The sequence below is a fragment of the Sander lucioperca genome, chromosome 18, assembly GCF_008315115.2.
Source record: "Sander lucioperca isolate FBNREF2018 chromosome 18, SLUC_FBN_1.2, whole genome shotgun sequence".
Lineage (NCBI taxonomy): Eukaryota > Metazoa > Chordata > Actinopteri > Perciformes > Percidae > Sander > Sander lucioperca.
The window spans coordinates 25,396,213-25,418,215 of record NC_050190.1 but is presented as its reverse complement, the minus strand read 5'-3'; the positions used below and the strand labels follow the sequence as shown (position 1 = coordinate 25,418,215).

The window sequence follows — 22,003 nt, the reverse complement described above, 5'->3', positions numbered from 1 at the left end:
TTGGTTCAAAAGCGGAGGTTCAAAGTGTATTTATGACCTTAATTATAGTAGCGGCTCTGTTGATGAAGATCATGAGATATGACTGATACGTTTTCTCTTCTAACCTCAGGAAAAGTATTGTTTTTATTAAAACATTACTTTTTATTGGTTTTTCATGCTTACACATGCTTATGTTGCCTTGACAGAACTCAAGATCATATATCTGCCTTTATATTCACATGCAAGAAACAGAGCTTAACTTAACAACTCACACGTGGAAAGAAAAGTACATTTTAGTGTGTATAGTAGTTTTATTACTCCAAATTTTGGGATTACAGTGGTAGTCTTAAGGGAACTTTCAGTTTCAACAAGCCTTTCTCTGAGACAACATTAAAAACCAAAACATCTAAAACATTTTCTATAGAGAGAAACAAATGTCTGCTCAACATAAATGGGCTGCAGTCTTCTTTTAATTGATTCAAACCCGTGCTTGAGAGCCAACTGTGATTTTCCCTCCCTCCAGTGAACATTATACTGAGATATTTTAGTTGTTGTACGACCAGAATCAGCACCATGTTAGCAAGGGACACATTATTTATGTTGATTTGTCAAAATTAAGCAATTTAGGCACTTATCAAGAAATTGGCAAAGGTTATGATGAAACTGCTACTGAAACAAATCTAACAAGCAAAATACTTTTGTTTTACACTGAACAGTCAACAAAAGATTGAGCAAAATCTACTGACAGAACATTTTTGAAATGTTAACATCAAATCACATACATATTGTAAGCTAACCTTACAGAATATCAAACTAAAGTCTAAATAGTCCAAAAGGAGGGCCTCACACAGAGCATAAAGTGATATTACACAGCACTGAGAAGATACAGACGCCTGGGTCGTTTTGCATATACACTATGCCGTGTCCCCAGTGCTTGTGCTGTTGTTGAGCTCAGATATAATGGCAGACACAGTGTCTGTCTATGTGCATCTGTGAACCACAGTACCTGCATGTTCCTCCGGTAGGCTTCACACACTAAGCTATAATGGACAAACATTTAAAAGTGCTTTACATTAAGGTACCGTCAATACATTCACCTCTACATTATGAAGTCATCTATAATACCACACAGGTAATAAGTGAGCTGCAGTTGATGAGTGTTCCTTTGGCAAAAGTAACATTTGCTTTTAGCAAAAGATATGGAGTGTTTCTGAGGAGTGTGGGGCTTGAGGACAAAGAGTTCTTTCTAAAATAAACATTGTAGGGAAAAAAATCTACAAGCTAGTTGCTTTTTACAGAGGAACCACTCTTTTCAAATGTTCATTTTGTAAAAACGAGCTTAAAGGCTTTCTTAATGACAGTTAGATGACAAGATCTCTCATGAACCAGCAGCTGATTAGCTTACCTTAGTTTAGCTTAGCACAAAGACTGGAAACAGGAAAACAGCTTGCCTGGCTCAGTGTAAAACCACAACTTGTCAGTTTAACACTCTGGCTTTTGTATGGATTAAACAAAGGAGATATAATGTGTTTATTTAGTGAGCTTCACAGATGCTGGTAGGTGGATTTTGTTACTTTTGATCAGAGCCAGGCTAGCTGTTTGTCAGCAGTCGGTTAGCTTAGCTTAGTTTCGTATAAAGACTGGAAATAGGGTAAATGGGGGTTTTCTGGGGGTTATGTGCCAGAATATTTCCTGTAAATCCCCCCTGTAAAACCACAACGTTGTTTTTGTATTTTGTATTCACAAATTACATAATTGACGAGCTTTAGAGGTGCTTGTAAGCATATTTTATTACCTTTGGACGGAGCCAGGCTACCTGTTTCCCTCTGCTTCCAGTCTTTATGCTAAGCTAGGCTAACCAGCTGCCAGCTCTAGCCACATACTACTGTACAGAAATTAGGGTGGTATTGATCCTCACATCTAACGCTCAGAAAGAAAGCAAATTTCCCAAAATGTCAATGTGTTCCTTCCAGTCCATACTACCATCTAAAAAGCAGTTCATTTTGTGCTATTAATAATTTTCTTGACTCTATTTGACTATTTTCTCATATGTCTCACTTTGGAGTTAGACCTCAAGCCAATTTACCAGAAGGTGAAAGTAAAGAAGAGAAGGTAACTGCAGTGTAATCTTCCATCAGTGCCAGGTTATTCTTCAGAATCGCATTCACACAGTATTCAGTCTATTGCACATAAGACTTCTTTATTGAGAGCAGAGAGACAAAGCTCAGGGGGCATTAACTTTTTTCTTTTTCAGGGATGAGACGATCAATCGACAACAGTCTCTGAAGTTGAGAATCCCAAATTTCTTCATCACGGTTAAAAAATAAGATGAGCCTCCTCCACTTCATTACAAGGCAGCAGTTTTTTTTTTTATATATATATATATATATATATATTCTTGATTAAATGTGGCGGCCAAATGATTAAAACCAGCCTCACCGATTTCAATTAAAATATGATGGAAGAGGGTGAAACCAGGGCACTCGTACAATATGTTAAAGATTAGAAGTAATGTCTAATTATTATTTTAGTTTTTTCCTCAAAAGTCTATAAAACATCAGCAGGATTTTTTATCTTTTTAAAAAGCTGAGTAAAGAAATATTCCCTTGGCAGCCTTGCCTCAAGACGTTTTTACATAAATATAAAATTTAAAAAAAACACGCAAAAGATTAAATAATCGGACAAATGCAACAGGTGAAAGCAGGAGCTTAAATTAAGAAAGCAGAATATAAGAAGTGTGCAAAGGGGAAGTAGGGAGGAGGGGGTTAAAAGCTGTTGGCACAGGGGAAAGGGAAGATAGGGCGAGGGTGGGGGGGGCTTTCCTCAGTGTTTCAGTCTCTTAGGTGCTGCTAGTAAGGGCCTTTTGTGTGTCCAAAGATCCCGATGGGGAAGTGTTTGACGTGTGAGGACCACTGTGCCGCCAGCTGGAAAAACTTGACGTCGTTCCACTCGACGCCGTCAATCAGTACTGCAGAGGAAGAGACGCAAAACAAACATTACTATATAGTAACACATTCATTACTGGAGTTCATGTTATCCTGAACAACCCAACTACACAACCCAATCCCAACTGCATATTAAACACACATTCTAAATGGGTTTTCAATTGAGCCGCATAATTAATGTGTTGATTCTTTTTTTTAATTAGGTGATTAGTCTCTAAATTATCGGAATGTAGTAAAAGAAAATGTTCATCACATTTTCCCAGAGCCTGAAGTTATTATTGCAGTCCAAAACCAAAAAAAAGATATTTAATCTATAAAACAAAGAAAACATCACATTTAAGAAGGTGAAACCACAGAATGTTTTTCTTCTACACGACTTAAACGTTGAATCAGTTATGTCCGTTTGTTGGTTTGTTTATCTGTCAGCAGGATTGCAAAAAAAAATTAAAAATACTGCTTGATTTTCCTGAAACTTGGTGGAAGCGCAGAGCATGGGCCAAGGAAGAACCCATTTCATTTTGAAGCGGATCCCAATCACCGGGCGGATACACAAAATTATTTTTCACTTTCATTAACATTGCAATATAGGGCATCTGTGCTGCATTCATGTGGTGTCGGAATAATCTAAAGGAATTAGTTCCCGATCATATTTCATGGCTCACCTGATCCGTTTCCTTTGTTCTTCATTGTCACACAAATACTGGAAACAGCACATTAGCGCTTTGAGCAACATATCTTCTTTGTAGCATCAATGTTGTTTTCACAATACGACTTAAAGCTCATGAACACACCGAAGTCGGAAGAACAAGACTTCCCAACCCCGGAAATGGGACCATCCGGCATGTGAATGCACCATTGGTCTAGGCATATGGAGGGAATATTTATTCATAATTCAAATTGAAAGTCCAAAGAGAAAACGAAGCAAGATCAAATTAAAAATAGTATTATTTTACTACACTACTAGGAAAAATCATGCCGTAATTAAATGTGAAATGTAAAAGCTTAAATGGAAATACTTATATTAAAATCTCAAACAGAAAAAAAGAAATAATTTTATTTTAGCCTTTCCCCTTTATAATTTTCAATTTGACATTTTATCTTTTGAATTTTATGTTTTACATTTGACATTGACATTTTAAGATTCACCTTTTAGATTTCGATTTAACATTAAGCTTTTCATTTAAAAGTGACAGGTGTCAATTTAAATGAGGAGGCGTGGCCCAACGGCTGGTGGGAGGGTCTGAAACCACTTCCAGCTGACAGCGGCTGCTGTGAGTATTACTGGCCGCCGGTAAGCAAGCGATCCCGGCCACCGCCCGCTGGCTGTGACCTAAGACTGGAGCTTCCAAGTCCGAGAACATATCGGAGCAAATGTGCAATTGGCCATCAATTTTTGTAAAACTGCCCATATTCAAACTGTACACAGTTAATTTCTCGCATAAAACAGTCTCAGAAATGAACTTAGTTGTGAAATAGCAGACGAAAAAAACAATCAATTCTAGAATCTCCCGGCTCGGCTGCGGCTCATAGAGATTCCCCTTTTTTTCGTCTAGCCATCACACATCCAGGTAGCGATGTGGCCTCAGGCAAGGGAAGGGAGGGAGGAAGCCGGTTCAGCCTACTGGAGAAGCCGCTACAGCGCCTGTCTCCTTACCTTGCCCGGGGCTGGGGCAAATCTCTAGATGAGCTGCAGCTGAGCCTCGCATGATTGAACCGCGCTTATAGTTAGATAAAGTTGTGGGGAATTGAGTGGTGAAATAGCAGACGGAAATTGTAAAAGGTTTCCAGTTGTTGCCTGCTGCTACTACGGCAAACTCCCGATCTAGATTCTAGAATTGATTGTTTTTTTCGTCTGCTATTTCACAACTAAATTCATTTCTGAGACTGTTTTATGCGAGAAATTAACTGTGTACAGTTTGAATATGGGCACTGCAGTTTTACAAAAATTGATGGCCAATTGCACATTTGCTCCGATATGTTGTCGGACTTGGAAGCTCCAGTCTTAGGTGACAGCCAGCTGGCGGTGGCCGGGATCGCTTGCTTACCGGCGGCCAGTAATACTCACAGCAGCCGCTGTCAGCTGGAAGTGGTTTCAGACCCTCCCACCAGCCGTTGGGCCACGCCTCCTCATTTAAATTGACACCTGTCACTTCTAAATGAAAAGCTTAATGTTAAATCGAAATCTAAAAGGTGAATCTTAAAATGTCAATGTCAAATGTAAAACGTAAAATTCAAAAGATAAAATGTCAAATTGAAAATTATAAAGGGGAAAGGCTAAAATAAAATTATTTCTTTTTTTCTGTTTGAGATTTTAATATAAGTATTTCCATTTAAGCTTATACATTTCACATTTAATTACGGCATGATTTTTCCTAGTAGTGTAGTAAAATAATACTATTTTTAATTTGATCTTGCTTCGTTTTCTCTTTGGACTTTCAATTTGAATTATGAATAAATATTCCCTCCATACAGGCAGAGGTCTGCGCTCTCCAAGTGCCATTCTATTTATGTATATAGTTGTTTTTTTTTTAACTTTAATTTATTATTATTTTTTGGTCAGAGTCTGACCAGTAGTGAGATTTCCTCAGTTTTACTGAGTGAGAATCAACTATTACATCTTGGGGAATAATTAGGGAAGGTGCAGACAAAACGGAACCGAAAAAACATCTATGCTGTTTTTTTTTTTTTGGGGGGGGGGGCATGTGTGGTAAAGACAAAGTACCTCTCAGCATGGTCTGCTGGTGCTTGGCAGTGCAGATGAGCCGGCTGATGCCCTCGATCACTTGACTCTTTGACTCCACCTCCTTGTCTTTGCTCTTTTTTGGCAGGAACATGACTGGCAGAAGGGAACAACAGAGATGCACACTGGGAGTAAATGAGGGGTTCAGAATCTTTCTGGTCTCTGAGGATTACATTTTGAGTGACAGTTGGCCGTTTGGTGCAACGTTTGAGGTCGGATTGTTGAAGATATGATTCAAATCACATCCAGTCCTGTGGATATCCTATACCAGTGTTGTAGTACACCAGTCTCAAGACCACTTTTTGAAGGTCTCGTCTCATCATCAACCACTTTTTTACTTTTTTTATTTTTTTTTTTTATTTCAAGACCGGTCAAGACCACAACTGCCTTTTATCGAGGCATTCTCATAATACACTGAGGTGAATGAAAACGATTCTTCATTTTTTTTCTGTGGGTGCATTTTATGGGAATGTGGATCTTTCAGATCAATTTGAGGAGTGCCTATGGTTAGCATTTACCACATTTTACCGTGGCATACAGCGTGGGACTCTCACTGGTCTGGCCTTGGTCTTGGTCTCGGTCTCGATACACTCTGGTCTTGGTGATGACTTGGTCTCGGTTTAGGTGGTCTTGACTACAACTATACTAAACTACAACCTATACTAAAGCCTAATTCTTCCACACTTTTCTCCCTGATCTCCAAAAAGTGTGGCTTTTAAATGTTACTGTCATTGAAGTCATTCTGAGGTGAACTATTCCTTTAAGGTCACTGTGAACAGAAAATAATACATCCAAAGAAACATGCATGCATCAGTCCACCTGGACAACACAGGTGTGTGCGCAGCTTACCCTTCTTATTCTTCTCCTTGGTCACCACAGTCATGGACATGGTGGGCTGGGGGCTCGCCTCTGCACCCCCCACTGGCAGCCGGCTGACCTGCAGCGAGCGGAAATTGCACTTCAGAGTGTTTTTGGAGGAGGAGTCCCGCTTCTCCATGTCTTTCTTCCTTTCTGTTGGAGCCACCCAGTAGTCCACCTGGAGCCCCATCAGTTCTGCCTGACCTGCAGAACTACAGACAACAGCTGGATGTCAGCGGAATACCTTTCATTGAGTAACTCACACAGAAGAGTTAACGCTGAATCTGAAAATATCTATCTATATATCTATCTATAATTTCATGTGACAAATACATTTATTTATATTAAGAAATATTTCAACATTTTGGGAAATATTTGCTTTTTTGACAACCTTTGTTTAGCTATTGACAGAGCCAGGCTAGCCGTTTCCCCCTGTTTCCAGTCTTTATGCTTAGCTAAGCTAACCAGCTGATGGTTGTAGCTTCATATTTACAGTACAGACATTAGGGTGGTATCAACCTTACTGTAACATCTAACTCTCTGCAAGAAAGCCAATACATGCATTTCTCAACATGTTGAATTATCCCAAATAAAATGGAAAACATGTTTTAATATGTTAGCTAATCTGCTATATATATATATATTCATTTTCCTCATTTGAAGAAAATACGCCTGCTTAAACATGTATTTCAGAAAGAAAACTATATAATTTTTACACAAAGGTCAAATTTTTTGCTCCACTTTGCTGAAATAGCTCTTCACCAGGCATCCTGTTTTACCTGTAAGCACAGAAGCTGGTGGTGACAGAGGGAGAGGAGGGAGGGGTGGGCGTCGCCTCTTTGAGTGCGGGTGATACTTGTGGAGGAGTGGAGGAGAGCAGCGAGGAGCCCAGAGGTGCTGCATCATCAGAGTCTCCTGAGGGAGCAAACACTCAATCAATTATGTGTAAAAAAAAAAAAAAAAAAAAAAAAAAATATATATATATATATATATATATATATATATATATATATATATATATATATATATATATATATATATATATATATATATATATATATATACACTGCAGTGGAGAAATTAGCTCCATTGGTTGGGAGCTCTGGTGTAGGTTAGTGTGCAAATTGTGTAAGAATTCTTAATACTTTTTTACATCTATCTTTTCAATGTTAAACATCCCTCTACAAACTTATTGCTTGCCTGACGCTGCAGATGTTTGCTCCACGAGGCCAACTTTCACGATCTGCAGAATTCAAAACACAGGAGAAAGCATTATTATTTGTTATGTCAGTGTCAAATATGGGCTAAAACATCCGTTGGATTAAGACCAAATCAACACACAGTGAATATTTAGGGCAAATCGGGAAATAGAGAGGTTACTCACCCCGATGAAAGGGATGAATTTCTGACATGAGTCCTCATCAGGGCTGTGGAGAGGCAGCAGAGGCCAAAAGAGAGTTCAGGTGAAAAGGAGGCAAGAAAATAATCAGTGTCGTGAAAAAAAAGGAAAGATGAAAAATCTAATTGAATCAAAAGGGACTGTCTCCTACAAGCATTTCCAAATGCTTGGCAAGTCAAAGATCATAAAAGATTATTTAAAGAAATCTACAGTTAGTAGCATTGAGATGTCGTAATTAGTAACTTTTGATGATGCAGATTTCCAATGTTTGACATGTGGAAATACTGTAGTCTTCCGTTGAATAGAAAGTATGCAGCGCTATCACAATCCAAACAGAATTAACAGAGCATGCTGCACAGTGCTGGGATTTAAACCGCCACTAAAACACATTCAGTCTCCAACTGCAGGCGCCCTTATTGTATCTGGAGAAGCAGAGAGCAAAACATGCAGGCTACCGGCTGATTCGAGGCCTGCAACAAAGCCATCCAGTTATTGCAGACACAGACCGGATCTACCAAACCAAAGGCAGAAGAGCATTCAAGGGGAAAGCAAGTCCATCAGGGGATCAACTAAACCAGTGGTTCCCAACTTGTTTTGGTCTGAGGTTCCCCCACAGCCCTGTCGGATGAACACCTGTACCCCAATTCACAATGTATGTTCCAAATGTTTAATACTATTCATTATATAAAAGTGTGTATTGTTAATCATTTCATACAATTGAACTGTCAATACTAAGGTTGGTTTGGTCAGTAATCCTAGTACTACAAGCCTTCTAGGCTACTACTACTTGGAGTGAAGCTGAATGTTTCAACCATACAGTATTTCCATTTGCGTTACATTAAACCATTACTTTTTGTTTCAACCGTTATTTTAACTTTTAGCTATTTTAACTGTTTCTGCCATTTAGTCATTACTTTTAGGTAGTTATTTTGACCATTTAGTCATTACTTTTAGGTAGTTATTTTGACCATTTAGTCATTACTTTTAGGTAGTTATTTTGACCATTTAGTCATTACTTTTAGGTAGTTATTTTGACTATTTAGCCTTGACTTTTAGCTAAACTTCTGTGCTCGTTTCCAACTAGTTTTCACGCACTCTCACATACAGTAACTGCAACATTAGGGGCCCTATTTTAACGATCTAAGCTCACAGCGTGAAGCGCATGGCGCAGGTGCGTTTAGGGCGTGTCCAAATCCACTTTTGCTAGTTTGACGGTGGAAAAAAGGGTCCGTGCACCGGGCGCATGTTTCAAAAGGGTTGCCGGGTACAAGATAGGGCCCATAGTGTTCAGGTGTTCCTTCATGTTAATATGTGGATATATTCTTTTGATCAAATTAGGGCTGGGCAATATATCGATATGATATCGATATATGAGGCTAGAGATCGTCTTAAATTTTGGATATCGTAATATCCTGATATGACACAAGGCTGCATTTCAGTAAAGTGATGTCATTTTCTGAACGTACCAGACTGTTGTAACTGTTCTATTATTTGCCTTTACCCACATAGTTATTATAGCAACATAACTGATGATTATTTATCAAAAATCTCATTGTGTAAGTATTTTGTGAAAGCACAAATTGTCAACCCTACAATATTGCCACAATATCGAGGTATTTGGTCAAAAATATCGGGATTTTTGATTTTCTCCATATCGCCCAGCCCTAGATCAAATCCTAATTGCTATTTTTTGTTTTTATTAGTTGAGCTACTCTACAATCTTACTACGTACCGCCTGGCTAGGGCCGCTTGATTATGGAAAAAAAATCATAATTGCGATTATTTTGGTCAATATTGAAATCACGATTATTTAATACAATTACTCATCAACTTTTGTAAAGATGTTGAAATTATTGAACTTAAAAAAAAACAGTAAAACAGGTAAACAAATCAACAGTGAAAACACCTTGAACTGTAAAATTCAGCTTTCATTCAGAACACAAGACAAAACAAGAGTTTACTTGCAAAACGTAACGGGCAAAATAATGTTTTTTCTCCATTACATTGTGTTTGTGATCTTTAAGAGCCAAAATCGCAATCACGATTAAAATCCAATTAATTGCACAGCCCTACCCCTGGCAACTGCAGAAGTACCCCCTGGTTGGGAATCACTGAAATGAATTACCGAGTCATAAAGAAGTGGATGAGAAGGAAGAGCACCAACCTAAATCCACAACTTCTCCAGTTCCATGCCCTACCTGTGGACGGTAGTGTATGACTACACTTACAAGCCTTCCATGAACTATTTTCCTGGCAATTGTCAGAAAAGTAGCCTAAATGGTTCTACTTCTATGCTTTTCTAAATGCAAAGGCGTTTGATGATGTGAGAGGTTGTTGCTCTTGCCTTGAAGAAACCTGCCATCGCCCCCCCAGGGAAGAAACAGATAGACTACAGAGAAGGGGGGGGGGGGGGGAAGAGAAGTCAGTCCACAATAGGTCACAGTTTACACATCAAGGCCATGTTTTCTTTTCCCAACACAAGTCAAGTCATAAGTCTCAGCTGTAATCACTTTCAGAGCAGCCAGAGAGAGAAAGCCAGATGTCTGCCTGGTATGTGAGTGAGTCATGTTCATCTGGCCTTGCACGGATGGATTATGACAGATCACATGACTTCTGTCTGATCCAGATATTAGCTTAAATGTGGGATGTATCGGTTAAAAGATGCACATGCATGTCAATCCATGTAGCTGGACGTACAAATATGGACATAACACATGCACTTTTCAGATAAAGGTCTAATCTAGTTCTGCAACTCTGTCAAAACTAGTTTCTAGGTTGGAACACAGTCAGTCGTATTAGTTTTTTTCTAATGTTTGAACTATACATTACAGAATATATGATATTGTTACCATTATCTTGTTCATTAATGTATAACAAAAGGGCCCTTATTATAAGGGTGACCGGGCCCCACAGCTGTGAAATTCCCTGCTGACAAAGTCAGTATCTTTTTTTGAAATCTCTTCCTAAAACTCATTTTTATTTTACTGATTTAAACTGAAAAATAGTTGCTTTTAATCATACTTTATATAATTTTATCTTTCACGTTTTGGATTTTATTACTTTGTATTCCTTCTTTTAGTGTAAGGTACTGTACTTTGTAACCTTGCCTTTGATGCTTTATAAATAAAGTTATTAATATTATTATTGTTGTAGCTACCAGCGCAACCTTTGTCACAGCCCGCTAATAATTATTTAACATTACATTTTGTAGAATGTAGCATTATGGAAATGAGTTTCCATATTATAAATGTCTCCATGCCATGTTGTTTTTGCTGTCTCTAAACACTTTATTTTTGCACAGTTAGTATTTCGTATAAACCTTATCCAAGTCAAAAAATTGCAACACTTTACTGTATTTCACAGTTCCATCATTTTCTGAATATTTCCAAAAAATTTCCTTGAAAGAACTATGTAATTTGGTACTAATTATAGGGGGAATAGGAAAGCTCGATTTAAACAAAAAGAAATTTGAAATGTCTCTCTTTTTGAAACAAAAAGCTTTTTTAACTTAATATTTTATGTGAAAACCAAATGTTAGTTCCACTTGCTAAAAACAGACTCAGCTCAGCTACAGTGACCATAAAATATACTTATAGACTACAGCATTAAAACATGAAATATATTTAAAGATATTAACATAATCTTAAGACAGGCCCTTTAGCAATGAGGACACCAAAGTCGCTCATTTGACTACATTAAACCAAACATGCAACTTAAAGGGTTGAGGTTTGTGATTCATTTACAAAAAAAAGTGTTAATGATAGTTTGACGTGTGCAGGTTTTCTACTTCTAACTGGACAAATAGCAGACAGACATGGATGGCCAGAAGCATATGGAGATCATGGAGAGGAAACAGCAGGGACGAAGAAACAGAAGACAAAGCTCCAGAGGAGGGAACACAGAGCTGATTGAATTTGGTCTCTTGCCACTTTATCAGCACATTTGACCCTTCAGTCAGTCCTCTGATATCTTATCAATGGGGATTGTTTTGGAGGAGAAACTGAGAAGTCCGAATTCTCTTTCTTTGTTGAGGAAATTCTTTCATTAAGCCAGGAATAATAATCTTCACAACAAGAGCACACAGAGTGACACATACATTTAGAAAATGTGCACCAAACTATTGCATGAAGCACTTAAAAGGAAGAGTTAGTTCAACATTTTGGGAAATAAGCTTATTTGCTTTCTTCCCGAGAGTTAGATGAGACGATTGATATACTCTCATGTCTGTACGGTAAATATAAAGCTACAGCCAAGAGCTGATTATCCTAGCTTAGCATGAAGTCTGCAAACGGGGGCAAACAGCTGGCCTGGCTCTGTTCAAAAGGAAAAAAATATGCCTACCAGAATCTCTAAAACTCACTTATTAACACATTTGTTAAATCCAAAAACGGAAGTGTAACAGGGAACTATGTGCAGGCCTATTTCCTGACAGGTGGCAGGGAAATAGTCAAACACATAACTCCACATAAAACTACAAACTACTTTTAATGAGTGAGTTTTAGAAGTGGCTGCTTGACGAAACCAGACCTCTTCCTGACATTTTCTATATTTATACATGTGTACAACATATTATTATTAGGTCCAATTAAACACAATTTGACTTGGACAAAAAAGACAAAGCTAGAGTGTCTTGGTATGGATAAAGACACTCTTCTTTATTGCTTCTCTTGTGTCTAGGCTGATAAAAAAAGTTTCCTTCTAAATAAAGACTTGACCTAACGCAGCTTTAATTAGTTCAAGGAATCTCCTAGTGTGTCTGTGTGCTTGTGTTCTTTACAACTGTGAGCGGTGGCCTGGATAGCAGATCTTATCTGAGGAGTTTATGGCTCAAGCTGTTAATAGAAGAAAAAAAAAAAGGCAGCTGTTAAAGTGGCAAGCTCCAGGAAAAGGCTGAGAAGGTTCGAGGGGAAATGGCTCCAACACACAGTAAGCACATGAATCACCAGGCTACATGAGAAAAAAACTCAATCGACCACAATACCTTACTGCAAAATCAAAATGAAAGCTCTTTTTCCTTCAAAGAAAAAAAGAAAAAAATACAACAAAAAGATAAAAACATGTTATTCACACACACACGGTGATGGAAAGACAGTGATGTTTAAAAGACGGACACCGCCGCTCCCACACAAACACACACCACATCAGTGAAACTTTTACCTCCATTTTGGTTTTCACAAGGGGGTTGAAAACGTTCAAATGGAGAACAGAACCACTATGTAACTAACGTATACGTTTTTATGAACTATTGTGCCACCAGCAGCTGGTTTCAGTTGAACATTTGGTTCCTGATAGCAACTGCTTCTGGCACAATGCCATAGCTGTTACCGGATATTGTTACATCCGCCATATTTTCAGATCTGCGACTAAGCAAATTTTGAAAAACATCATGTATCTACCCCCCCAATTGCTCCTGTGGTTGCCCTTTCTGTTTTTGATTTGTTGATAGTTTAGTGTTAACCAAGCTAGCCATTACACTAAGATAGCTGTCTCAAGCTAATGTGTGGCTAATGCTGCATTCACATAGTCTGGCTATCACCAGACCAAGCTCAATCTTTTAAGATTGAACATTAGTCTGGGGAGTCTGCTCTGTATTTTCCACTGCACAAGAGGCGTGATCAACGGGCATAGTTCAAATGACTCTGTACGCAACTGCATAGTCCTCCAACCAATCAGACCAACGATCCGGGTGAAGTAGCAGCGACAGCGGCATCAACGGGTTGCTGCGCTTCGGTGGCCGGCTTGTTGAATGTAAACAAAAAGCTGCTTGGTCGCTTCTCTATCGTCATCGTGTTAAACCCACCAATAGCGCGCCAGGCGTGGATGTATTAAGAGAACAGCGCCAGGTGGATAAGCCAGTTTGTGATTGGTTCCCGCAAAATTGTAACGGAAGCAGGATAGATAAACGTACAGGTTTCCAGCCTGAGCTGCAGGGCGAAATCAAATCCCCGGCAGATTGGGCTGGGTTTACCCAGTCTAGCATTCACGTGCTCCACGGATGGTCCCATTTGTTGCAACAGCACGTAAGCTCATTTACGTGTTATATTTTGATTGTCTTATCCGTACAAAAATGTGTAAAAGTGTAAAAAAACAAAATTGCCTTTTTTACGCAGGGTTGCCAGAATATTTTTTGGCTGAGACCCCGGGGTCTTTGCTTACCTTGGGACAAAGCCAAGCAGGCTGTTTTCCTGTTTCCTGTCTTTAGTCCTAAACTAACAAGTTTTCCCAAAATGTCAAACTTTTGCTTTAATGTTAATCTCCACTGGTGATACTTTGATATTTATTTGTTTCACAATTCCTTCTTCCAGTAAAACAAATTGAGGGCAGACGATCTATCCTGTGTAATTATAAAATTGCATCACAATTTATTTTTGTTAGTGTGAAAATCCTGCGGATTAATTCATTTTGATTGCAAGCAAATATGCAACGATGTATATATATTATGTCCGCTTGTAATTTTGCCTAAATTTGAAATGTATTTGAAAAAGCCAGCTGATGTATCAAATGGATTATTCATAGAGCTTACAGAATAGTTCAACCCCCTTGTGAAAAACTAGTAAAGCTCTGCATTAGAAGCATTTATTAGACATAACCCCCAGACTTTACTAAATTCAAACTTTTTCAGGGTAGCTCACAAAAACACATTTAATAAAATTCCACTTCTGTACAGCTCAGTGTGACACTTTCTCAGATCTGTTGCTAAATGAGGGTGAAATTAAGTATGAACACATACCTCCTCTGTTTGTAGGTGAGCATGGCCTCTGCGATGGGGAGCTGGTGGGCTCCATTAGCTCCCACCATGTACTGGGTCACCCTCGACACCACATCTGGGTTCTCCTGGGCTGCACAGCACACAGGGATTCATTCATTCTCTACTACTGACTGTATACCTGACTACATAGTCACAAACATTATTTAAAGCTATACTGCACAACTGTTTTATATAAATGAATGTCTGTTATGTTCAAGCCATTGGCAAATGAGTTGATACAAAGCTAATTAAGCCTATCAGCCCCACAAAACTCTCTCTGGATTTCTCAGTATGGCTATGTTTACAAAATGGCGTAGTCCGGCAACATTCGCACGCAGCAGCTCGAGTGATGCCTTTTACGTCACCGCTTACAAAGGACAACAGCAGCGTTCAGCTTTGGAGACAAAGAGGACATAAAAATCACAAGATAATTATCTCTTCTGAAGAGTCTGTCATGTTTTTTTTAATCCTCCGTGTCCTTGATTTGACGGGATAAACGCCACTAGCAGCTGCATGGAGGAGGGGTGAAGGTGTGATCACGGAAGGCTTGTATCATGTGGATGCGTCGACAGTGTTGTTGACAGTGTTGACGACAGTGTTACTTAGAATTCCTCGTGGGGGCGACAGAAACTACGTACTATAGCTTTAAGGTGTTCATATTCATTTTTCAATTTCCTGTTTTCCTGGTTGTAGATGATTTCTTAAGACTGCTGTAAACTTTATAAAATGTTTAATAATGTAAAAGTCAGTAAGACTTTAAGAGCCCACCTATAACAGGAGCCTCTGGCTTGTGAAACAGGTCCCTCCAAGCAGCATCTTGGAACAAACTGTTGTATCGATAGTCAATAGTGCCGAGATATTTGGAGACTGGATGTGCACCTAAACCAATCAAAGAAAAACAGTCAAAATTACACAGCAAACAGCTTTAAAGGTGCAGCGTTAGGTCATTGTCAGGGCCACCTGGAATCTGCAGATGTAGAATTCCACAGGATGGGCACCTGGTTAGCTCACCTGGTAGAGCGTGCGCCCCATGTACAACCTTGTTGCAGCGGCCGCAGGTTTGACTCCAACCAGCGGCCCTTTGCTGCATGTCATTCCCCCTCTCTCTCTCTCTCTCTCTCTCTCTCCCCTTTCACATCTTCAGCTGTCCTATATAATAAAGGCCTAAAATGGCCAAAAAATAATCTTCCACAGGATTTCCGGCTGATTTTGCTCTCCACCTCAAGCAGAAACACAGTTCGCGAAATTCCCTTCTGAAAACTGTTTAAAAAATCTGCAGATTTAGTTTAGGCCTGGCCATTATAACTGTTGAAAACAAATAAGACCAATACTGAGAGGACCGGCAGTCTCAGGAAAATGGGTTGGTTTGCTTTACAGCACCAATTGGAAGGACAGCAATATTCATCCAGTGCAAACTGATCTACAGTTTTTAGAGCTTCTGGTCATAACAGATGGTGAAAGGAGTGAAAGACAGATTGTAAAATATTTTCCAACATGCTTGTGTCATAATAGAGCCAAAGGCAGCACATTTTGTAGGAAATTAAGCTTGAAAAGCTACTAGAAGTCTCCACCATTATCTTATACCATATTTTCAGTCAATTTTACAAGATATTAATCTGACAAAAACAAGTTGTACATTAATGTTTGAACAATAATAGCACCTTTATATATTGCAAGTAAAAACGAAAAAAAAACATAAAAGCAACATTAAAGTAAGGCTGCTCCTAACCTAGAGGGATGATGAGGAACCTCATGTAGCCGAGCCAGTCAGGGGTCTTATGGGAAAGGTGGTCCACAAAAAGCCTCAGAACAGCACTGAGGTAGTGCTGTGCTCCGGCCACTGCGATCTTTATGGGAATGGGCGTCTGGGAGTTACAGTTGCAACTAGGAAAGAAAGTAAATAGACATATTACAGTTTTTACAATCAATGTCATCAATTTTAGTGTATAGCTAAGTGTTTTCAAACGCATTCTCATGAACAGGTTCGTACGATATAGTACGAAAATGTATGCACACCAATCCGTATGATATCCTATTAATTTGGCAACTGCCGGCTTGTCACGTGACACCGGCTACAGAGTTCCGGGAGCTTCTGCTCGTATCAGCGGCAGTTGGTAGTTGAGTTTAGCCGCTAATAGGTTATTGGTAGCCGGCTACAGAGCGCCGTGAACTGTCGGTCGTATCAGCAGCAAATGGTAGTTGAGTTTAGCCGACAAAAAGTCAGCGTCATGCGGCGACGACAGTTAAGTTTATGAACCAAAGCAACTAGTTAAGATTAGGGAAAAAAAATTATGGTTTGGATTAAAATACTCCCGAGGAACAAACGTGTTTCCTGGGTGAGTATTTTGTTTTCACCGGGAAGCAAACTCCGCTCCCACACAAGCGTTTTTATACAGCGGTAGTCATTGTGCTGCCATACAGCAAAAAATATGTGGAATATGAATTACAGTGCATCACTTTTTGTAGCTGTATGTACGAATGGTTCATGAGAACAGTCTGGTGCTTTCAAGTGTGAATATATGATGGCCACGACGTTCCACTTCCGGGATTGCTCTGTTGCCGACGGAAATTCCGCCGGATTTCACTCATTTAGGCCGGATAGCCATTACCTTGACTATCTGTCCAATCTGAGTTTTCTCTCGCATGACTAAAACAACCTTTAAAACGTACACGTTCCACCAAGCAAGTTCCTTCCAGAGGCTATTTTGCAGAGGCGCCGTTGCTTTGTGCGGAGCTTAGCACCGCCCAAGACGATTGTGATTGGTTTACAGAAATGCCAATAAACCAGAGCATGTACTTCTTCCATCCAGGAATGCTGTGTGGACTAACCAGACCCTCCTCCGCAGCGCTGTGGAGGAGGGTCTGGCAATGCGAGACTATATGATGGCAGCAGAGAGAGTGAGTGAGAGGCCGACTTACAATCTCTGGATGCGGGAGACGATAGTGTTGAATGCAGCTTGGATGTCGGCCGTGGTGCAGGTGCAGACTACTGGTAGATGGTGGTTTTGCAGCATATCTGATAGATACTGAGAAAGGGGGAGAAGGAGAAATATATGAGCAAAACCTACAATGAAAAAAAACGCTAGCCTAGCTTAGCACAGATCCTGGAGGTAACCGGCTTTGTACACGCTGTGACTATACAAATCACAACACGAAAATGTTGGTGTTATTTTGTCACTTATTGGGAGCAGTAGGCTAGATGGAGCCGGTTACCTCCAGGATCTGTGCTAAGCTAGGCTAACGGTGGGGGCGTCAGACAGAGTTACAACACGCGCAGAGATGAGAAGGGTATGTATGGACTTATCTAACTCTGGGGGATATGGTGAATAAGATAAAGTCCCAATAAGTCGGCGTGTTCCTTTAATGTTCTATATACAGATTCATGATTGTAATCTTACTTTCACATTCCTACAAAAATGAGCACTTATTCAATCATATTATTGTCTGTACAATAATCTTTGGCTCAATAAATAAAACTTTGAGAATACACTTTTTAACATCTATCCACAGCTCTACCAACAGAATTTGAAATGCAAAAATGAATTGCAAATATTGAGAGAAAAATAGCCGTTTGAAGCTGGCCGTGCAGCTTTTCCTCACCTGGCCCTGCCAGTCTGACGTGTTGATGAGGATGATGCTGTCAGGGAGGTTGGTATCAGACACCAGGATGTGGTTCAGCTGGTCATACACTGTCTTTCTTGGGATCTAGGCAGGTCAAATAAGAAACCTTTGGGTTAAAATAGGGACCCATATTTGTGATTAAGGGACCATACAACATGTTTGATAAAATGAGTGAATCTTCCAGATTCAAAACTTTAAAGTCAGTTGTTTTACCAGGATTTAAGATCAATCTTAAGACATCATGGTGTGTAGAGAGGCTATGCCTGGTATTTCATGTTGATAAAATCCAGTGGTTGAAGAAGTATTCAGATCCTTTACTTAAGTAAAAGTACTAATACCACACTGTAGAAATACTCTGACACAAGTAAAAGTCCGGCATTGAAAATGTTAATTAAGTAAAAGTATGTAAGTATCATCATGAAAATGTAGTATTAAAGTATTAAAAGTAAAAGTACTCAATGCAGAAAAATCCAAACAGTTCTATCAATCAACTAGGTGTTTAATGGTCTAATCATTTCAGCTGGACTTGTAGGCCGTCATATTGTTGGGTAGTTTAATTTATAATAAAACATGGTATTTTATAAACTACATGTGTTTTGTGTACAAAAATCCTAATTTGTAAAGTAACTAGTAACTAAAGCTGTCAGATGAATGTAGTGGAGTAAAAAGTACAATATTTCTCTCTGAGATGTAGCGGAGTAGAAGTAGAAAGGGGCATGGAAAGAAAAGACTCAAGTACAAGTACCTCAAATGTGTAGTTAAGTACAGTACTTGAGTAAATGTACTTAATTACATTCCACCACTGTGTTCAAATAGTATTGACCAATCAGTAAGACAGTTGTTCACTTACGAATCCTTCTCGGCGATCATCTAAACTATTACATTTCACTACTGATAAAATCCATTCCACAGAAAGAACTCCATACGATATTTTTGGATTGTCCTGCAGTTCCCCCTCCTACCTGTAGGTGACAGCGTGTGTCCAGGGACCGCTCGTTGTCCAGGCTGTTGGCCCTCTCGTTCTGCGGCCTGCTTGGCTGGCGCTCCTTCAGCGACGTGCTCCGGCCTCGCCTCCCTGCCAACTTGGGTTCCTGCCTGAAAACGAAAAACAGCAGAGCAAGAGAGGTGGAGGACTGGAGTGCCAGAAGCAGAGGCACTGATGTAATGGTCAACGACACGAAGCATAAAGCCTGTTCCGATCTGTAGGAGATGATTACAGAAAGGCACACATCCACTAATATTAATTCAAATCCAAAAACTGATCCACTACTGTTCCCTTTTACAAGACACTATTGATACATCTGTCATGCTCTTCTCTGTGAATGTCTATGGTCAAGATTTCTGCCAGCTCTAAAAACCATGCTGCAGATGTGTATCAGTGCTTTAACCCTCTGAAGACAAAAGACAACACTCCTACTCAAAAAGAAATGGTACAAAATTTCATTTTCGACATTTATTATACATGTATTATTATATACATGTATTATGTACTATTTTATTCATATATAGTCACTACTTTTGTGAACCTAAGACTTTGGTAAACAAAATTGAATGCACCAAAACAAGTTGTGCATGTGGGTAAAGGTTTGTTTTCACAAGACATTTTGGACATTTGAGGAATTTCAAAAAGCAAACATCAACTTTTCAGCTTTAGGGCCAAATTATCTCTTCACACATTGCTCTAGGACAAACACTTTACAGAAAGCTGAGTTTATTCTGAACATTTTTATATGAAAAACCAGGTTCTATGCAAATACGCTTAAAAGGAGAATTAAAGAAGATGTGGAAAAAGAAATCAAGGATATGCCCTTAGACCTCTGAGGGTTAAAGAAGTGGATTATTGTTGTTGATGTAATTCTACCTGTTGGATGAAATGATTAGGGACTCTGTCTTGGTCATTTTGCCACTCGGTGGCAGTCTCTCTAGAAACGTGTCCATGTTGTCCATCTCCAGCTCTGTGGTCGGAGTCACCGCCTCTGGCTGCTCCTGAGAGGACACAGAAAGAGAGAGAAAAACAGGGTTTATGAGTTCAGAGCTTGACAGACGTGTTTATGCAATTTTTCTTTTCAAAGCAACCCTTTTTCACACTTTAAATGTCTCGACTGTGCCAGAGGATTTTAGTTGCTATCCATTGTGATTTACTAAATGTGTCTCTTCTTCCTGAATGTAAAGTAACAGTGGGACTATAGCTATAGAGACTATGCAGTCACATTGGACCCCAAGTTAACAAACGTGTCATTCCTGCATTTTTAAAAGCCGCTAAAAAAATCAAATCAAACTCAAAATATTGACTTACAACAATACGACTATTGATCTCAGGCAGCTTGAAGAGTTTATACTCACAAAGGAGATGTTATCAGACACGCCGTCATCTGGATACTTGACCCCAGTGCACTTGGTTTTATCTGGGTCAAGCTGGAATGAGATGGTGAGAAGAATAACAAACCCAGGGACTTTGATTTCACATGAAGCACCGTTTCATTAAACGCCTCGAGATGGATTCTTGGTTCAATAGAAGCCCTACAGTTTCACAAACAAACCAGCGATCACGTTATAACGGATTTAAAACTGCGGACTGATGGGAAAATCAGAGTTTTACTCCTCTGTACTTCAGTAAAAGATGCCATTGAGCAGGATAATTGACGCCTTTCTGCTCTAGTGGATTTGCTCACCGGCTATCAGTGCAGTTCAGTGGTTACACTGGTCGGCCTCCAGCTGTTTCACTCTGGTGTTACTAACCCAGTTTGTTTAGGTTAATATAGAGCAGGGGTATTCAATGTTTTTTAAGCCAAGGACCCCTTAACTGAGAGAGACGGATCAGGGACCCCCTACTACATATATTGCATAAAATTAAGTTGCAATAACGTGTAGGGCGGCCTAAAGCCATTATACATACCAATTTTTTGGCCATAGAATACTAAGCTATTAAAATAATAATTGTTTTATAGATCATGTTTTAATGTTACACATACATGTGGCACAGGTAGTCATTAGGATGAACTGTATCTGTGGGTGGCTACCTTAGTGACTACCTCACCTATAGGCCAGTAGGCCTATCATCAGTGGGTTCTTTTCACTAATAGGCTGAATTACATTTGCTAATAATATGTTGGATTCATGTTAAGACATTTTAATGATTGAAAAAAACGTAACAAATTAAAAATAATTTGTCGGCCGCTCCCCCTAGGGGTCCCGGACCCCCTGTTTAAGATCTCTGATGTAGAGGAAGGAGGGGTCTGAGGTGGCCATGTGATCAGAAACACAAGCAAAATGTATTGAAGTTGCATGTTTAAAATATGCAGGAGGGAAATCCTGCTGAAGTTCTTTAGGAGTGTTTTATACATGGTTGCAGTGACATTTGTCTCACCGGGCTCGGAGGCTCCCTGTGGCTCCGGATGCTGTGGATGCTGCCGATCTCAGTTTGAGAGCTGGAGAGGGAGAGACCCTCGAAATATGGCCTGAAACACAAGAAACAATCTGGCTGAGACAAATCACTTTGTCTCAACACGACTATCGACCGGGACTGACAGATATGAGGAGTCTCCTCTGGGCCAGTGGCTCGGTATACATCACATTAGGCTATTTTAAGAACAGTAACAATTTAAGTTGGATGTACAGTCAGTGACGGCTAAACCCTAAAAACGGGTTTCATGCTTCTTGCACTCAGCGCCGTCGGGGCGGTGTGGACGGCGATATTACGCAACTGCGTGATA

At 39.5% G+C, this 22,003-nt stretch overlaps 1 protein-coding gene across 5 annotated transcripts in view; it reads right to left on the bottom strand.

The window, feature by feature from the left end:
* Positions 1–266: 266 nt before the first annotated feature.
* Positions 267–22,003, bottom strand: part of pacs2 (phosphofurin acidic cluster sorting protein 2) — a 69,449-nt gene continuing 47,712 nt past the window's right edge. For 2 of the 5 annotated variants that reach the window (XM_035994877.1, XM_035994876.1), the window contains exons 10-26: positions 21,658–21,748; positions 20,634–20,705; positions 20,152–20,276; positions 19,253–19,385; positions 18,270–18,374; positions 17,589–17,695; positions 16,399–16,553; positions 15,438–15,548; positions 14,652–14,760; positions 12,903–12,935; positions 10,266–10,310; positions 7,907–7,949; positions 7,723–7,765; positions 7,302–7,437; positions 6,514–6,734; positions 5,647–5,760; positions 267–2,947 (exon numbers count right to left, since the gene is read on the bottom strand). In XM_035994877.1, the coding sequence (XP_035850770.1) occupies positions 2,829–2,947; positions 5,647–5,760; positions 6,514–6,734; positions 7,302–7,437; positions 7,723–7,765; positions 7,907–7,949; positions 10,266–10,310; positions 12,903–12,935; positions 14,652–14,760; positions 15,438–15,548; positions 16,399–16,553; positions 17,589–17,695; positions 18,270–18,374; positions 19,253–19,385; positions 20,152–20,276; positions 20,634–20,705; positions 21,658–21,748 (1,762 nt within the window). In that variant the 3' untranslated portion in view covers positions 267–2,828. The remainder of the gene's footprint in view (positions 2,948–5,646; positions 5,761–6,513; positions 6,735–7,301; positions 7,438–7,722; positions 7,766–7,906; positions 7,950–10,265; positions 10,311–12,902; positions 12,936–14,651; positions 14,761–15,437; positions 15,549–16,398; positions 16,554–17,588; positions 17,696–18,269; positions 18,375–19,252; positions 19,386–20,151; positions 20,277–20,633; positions 20,706–21,657; positions 21,749–22,003) is intronic. The other 3 variants (XM_031309853.2, XM_035994878.1, XM_031309855.2) reach the window with 3 other exon arrangements.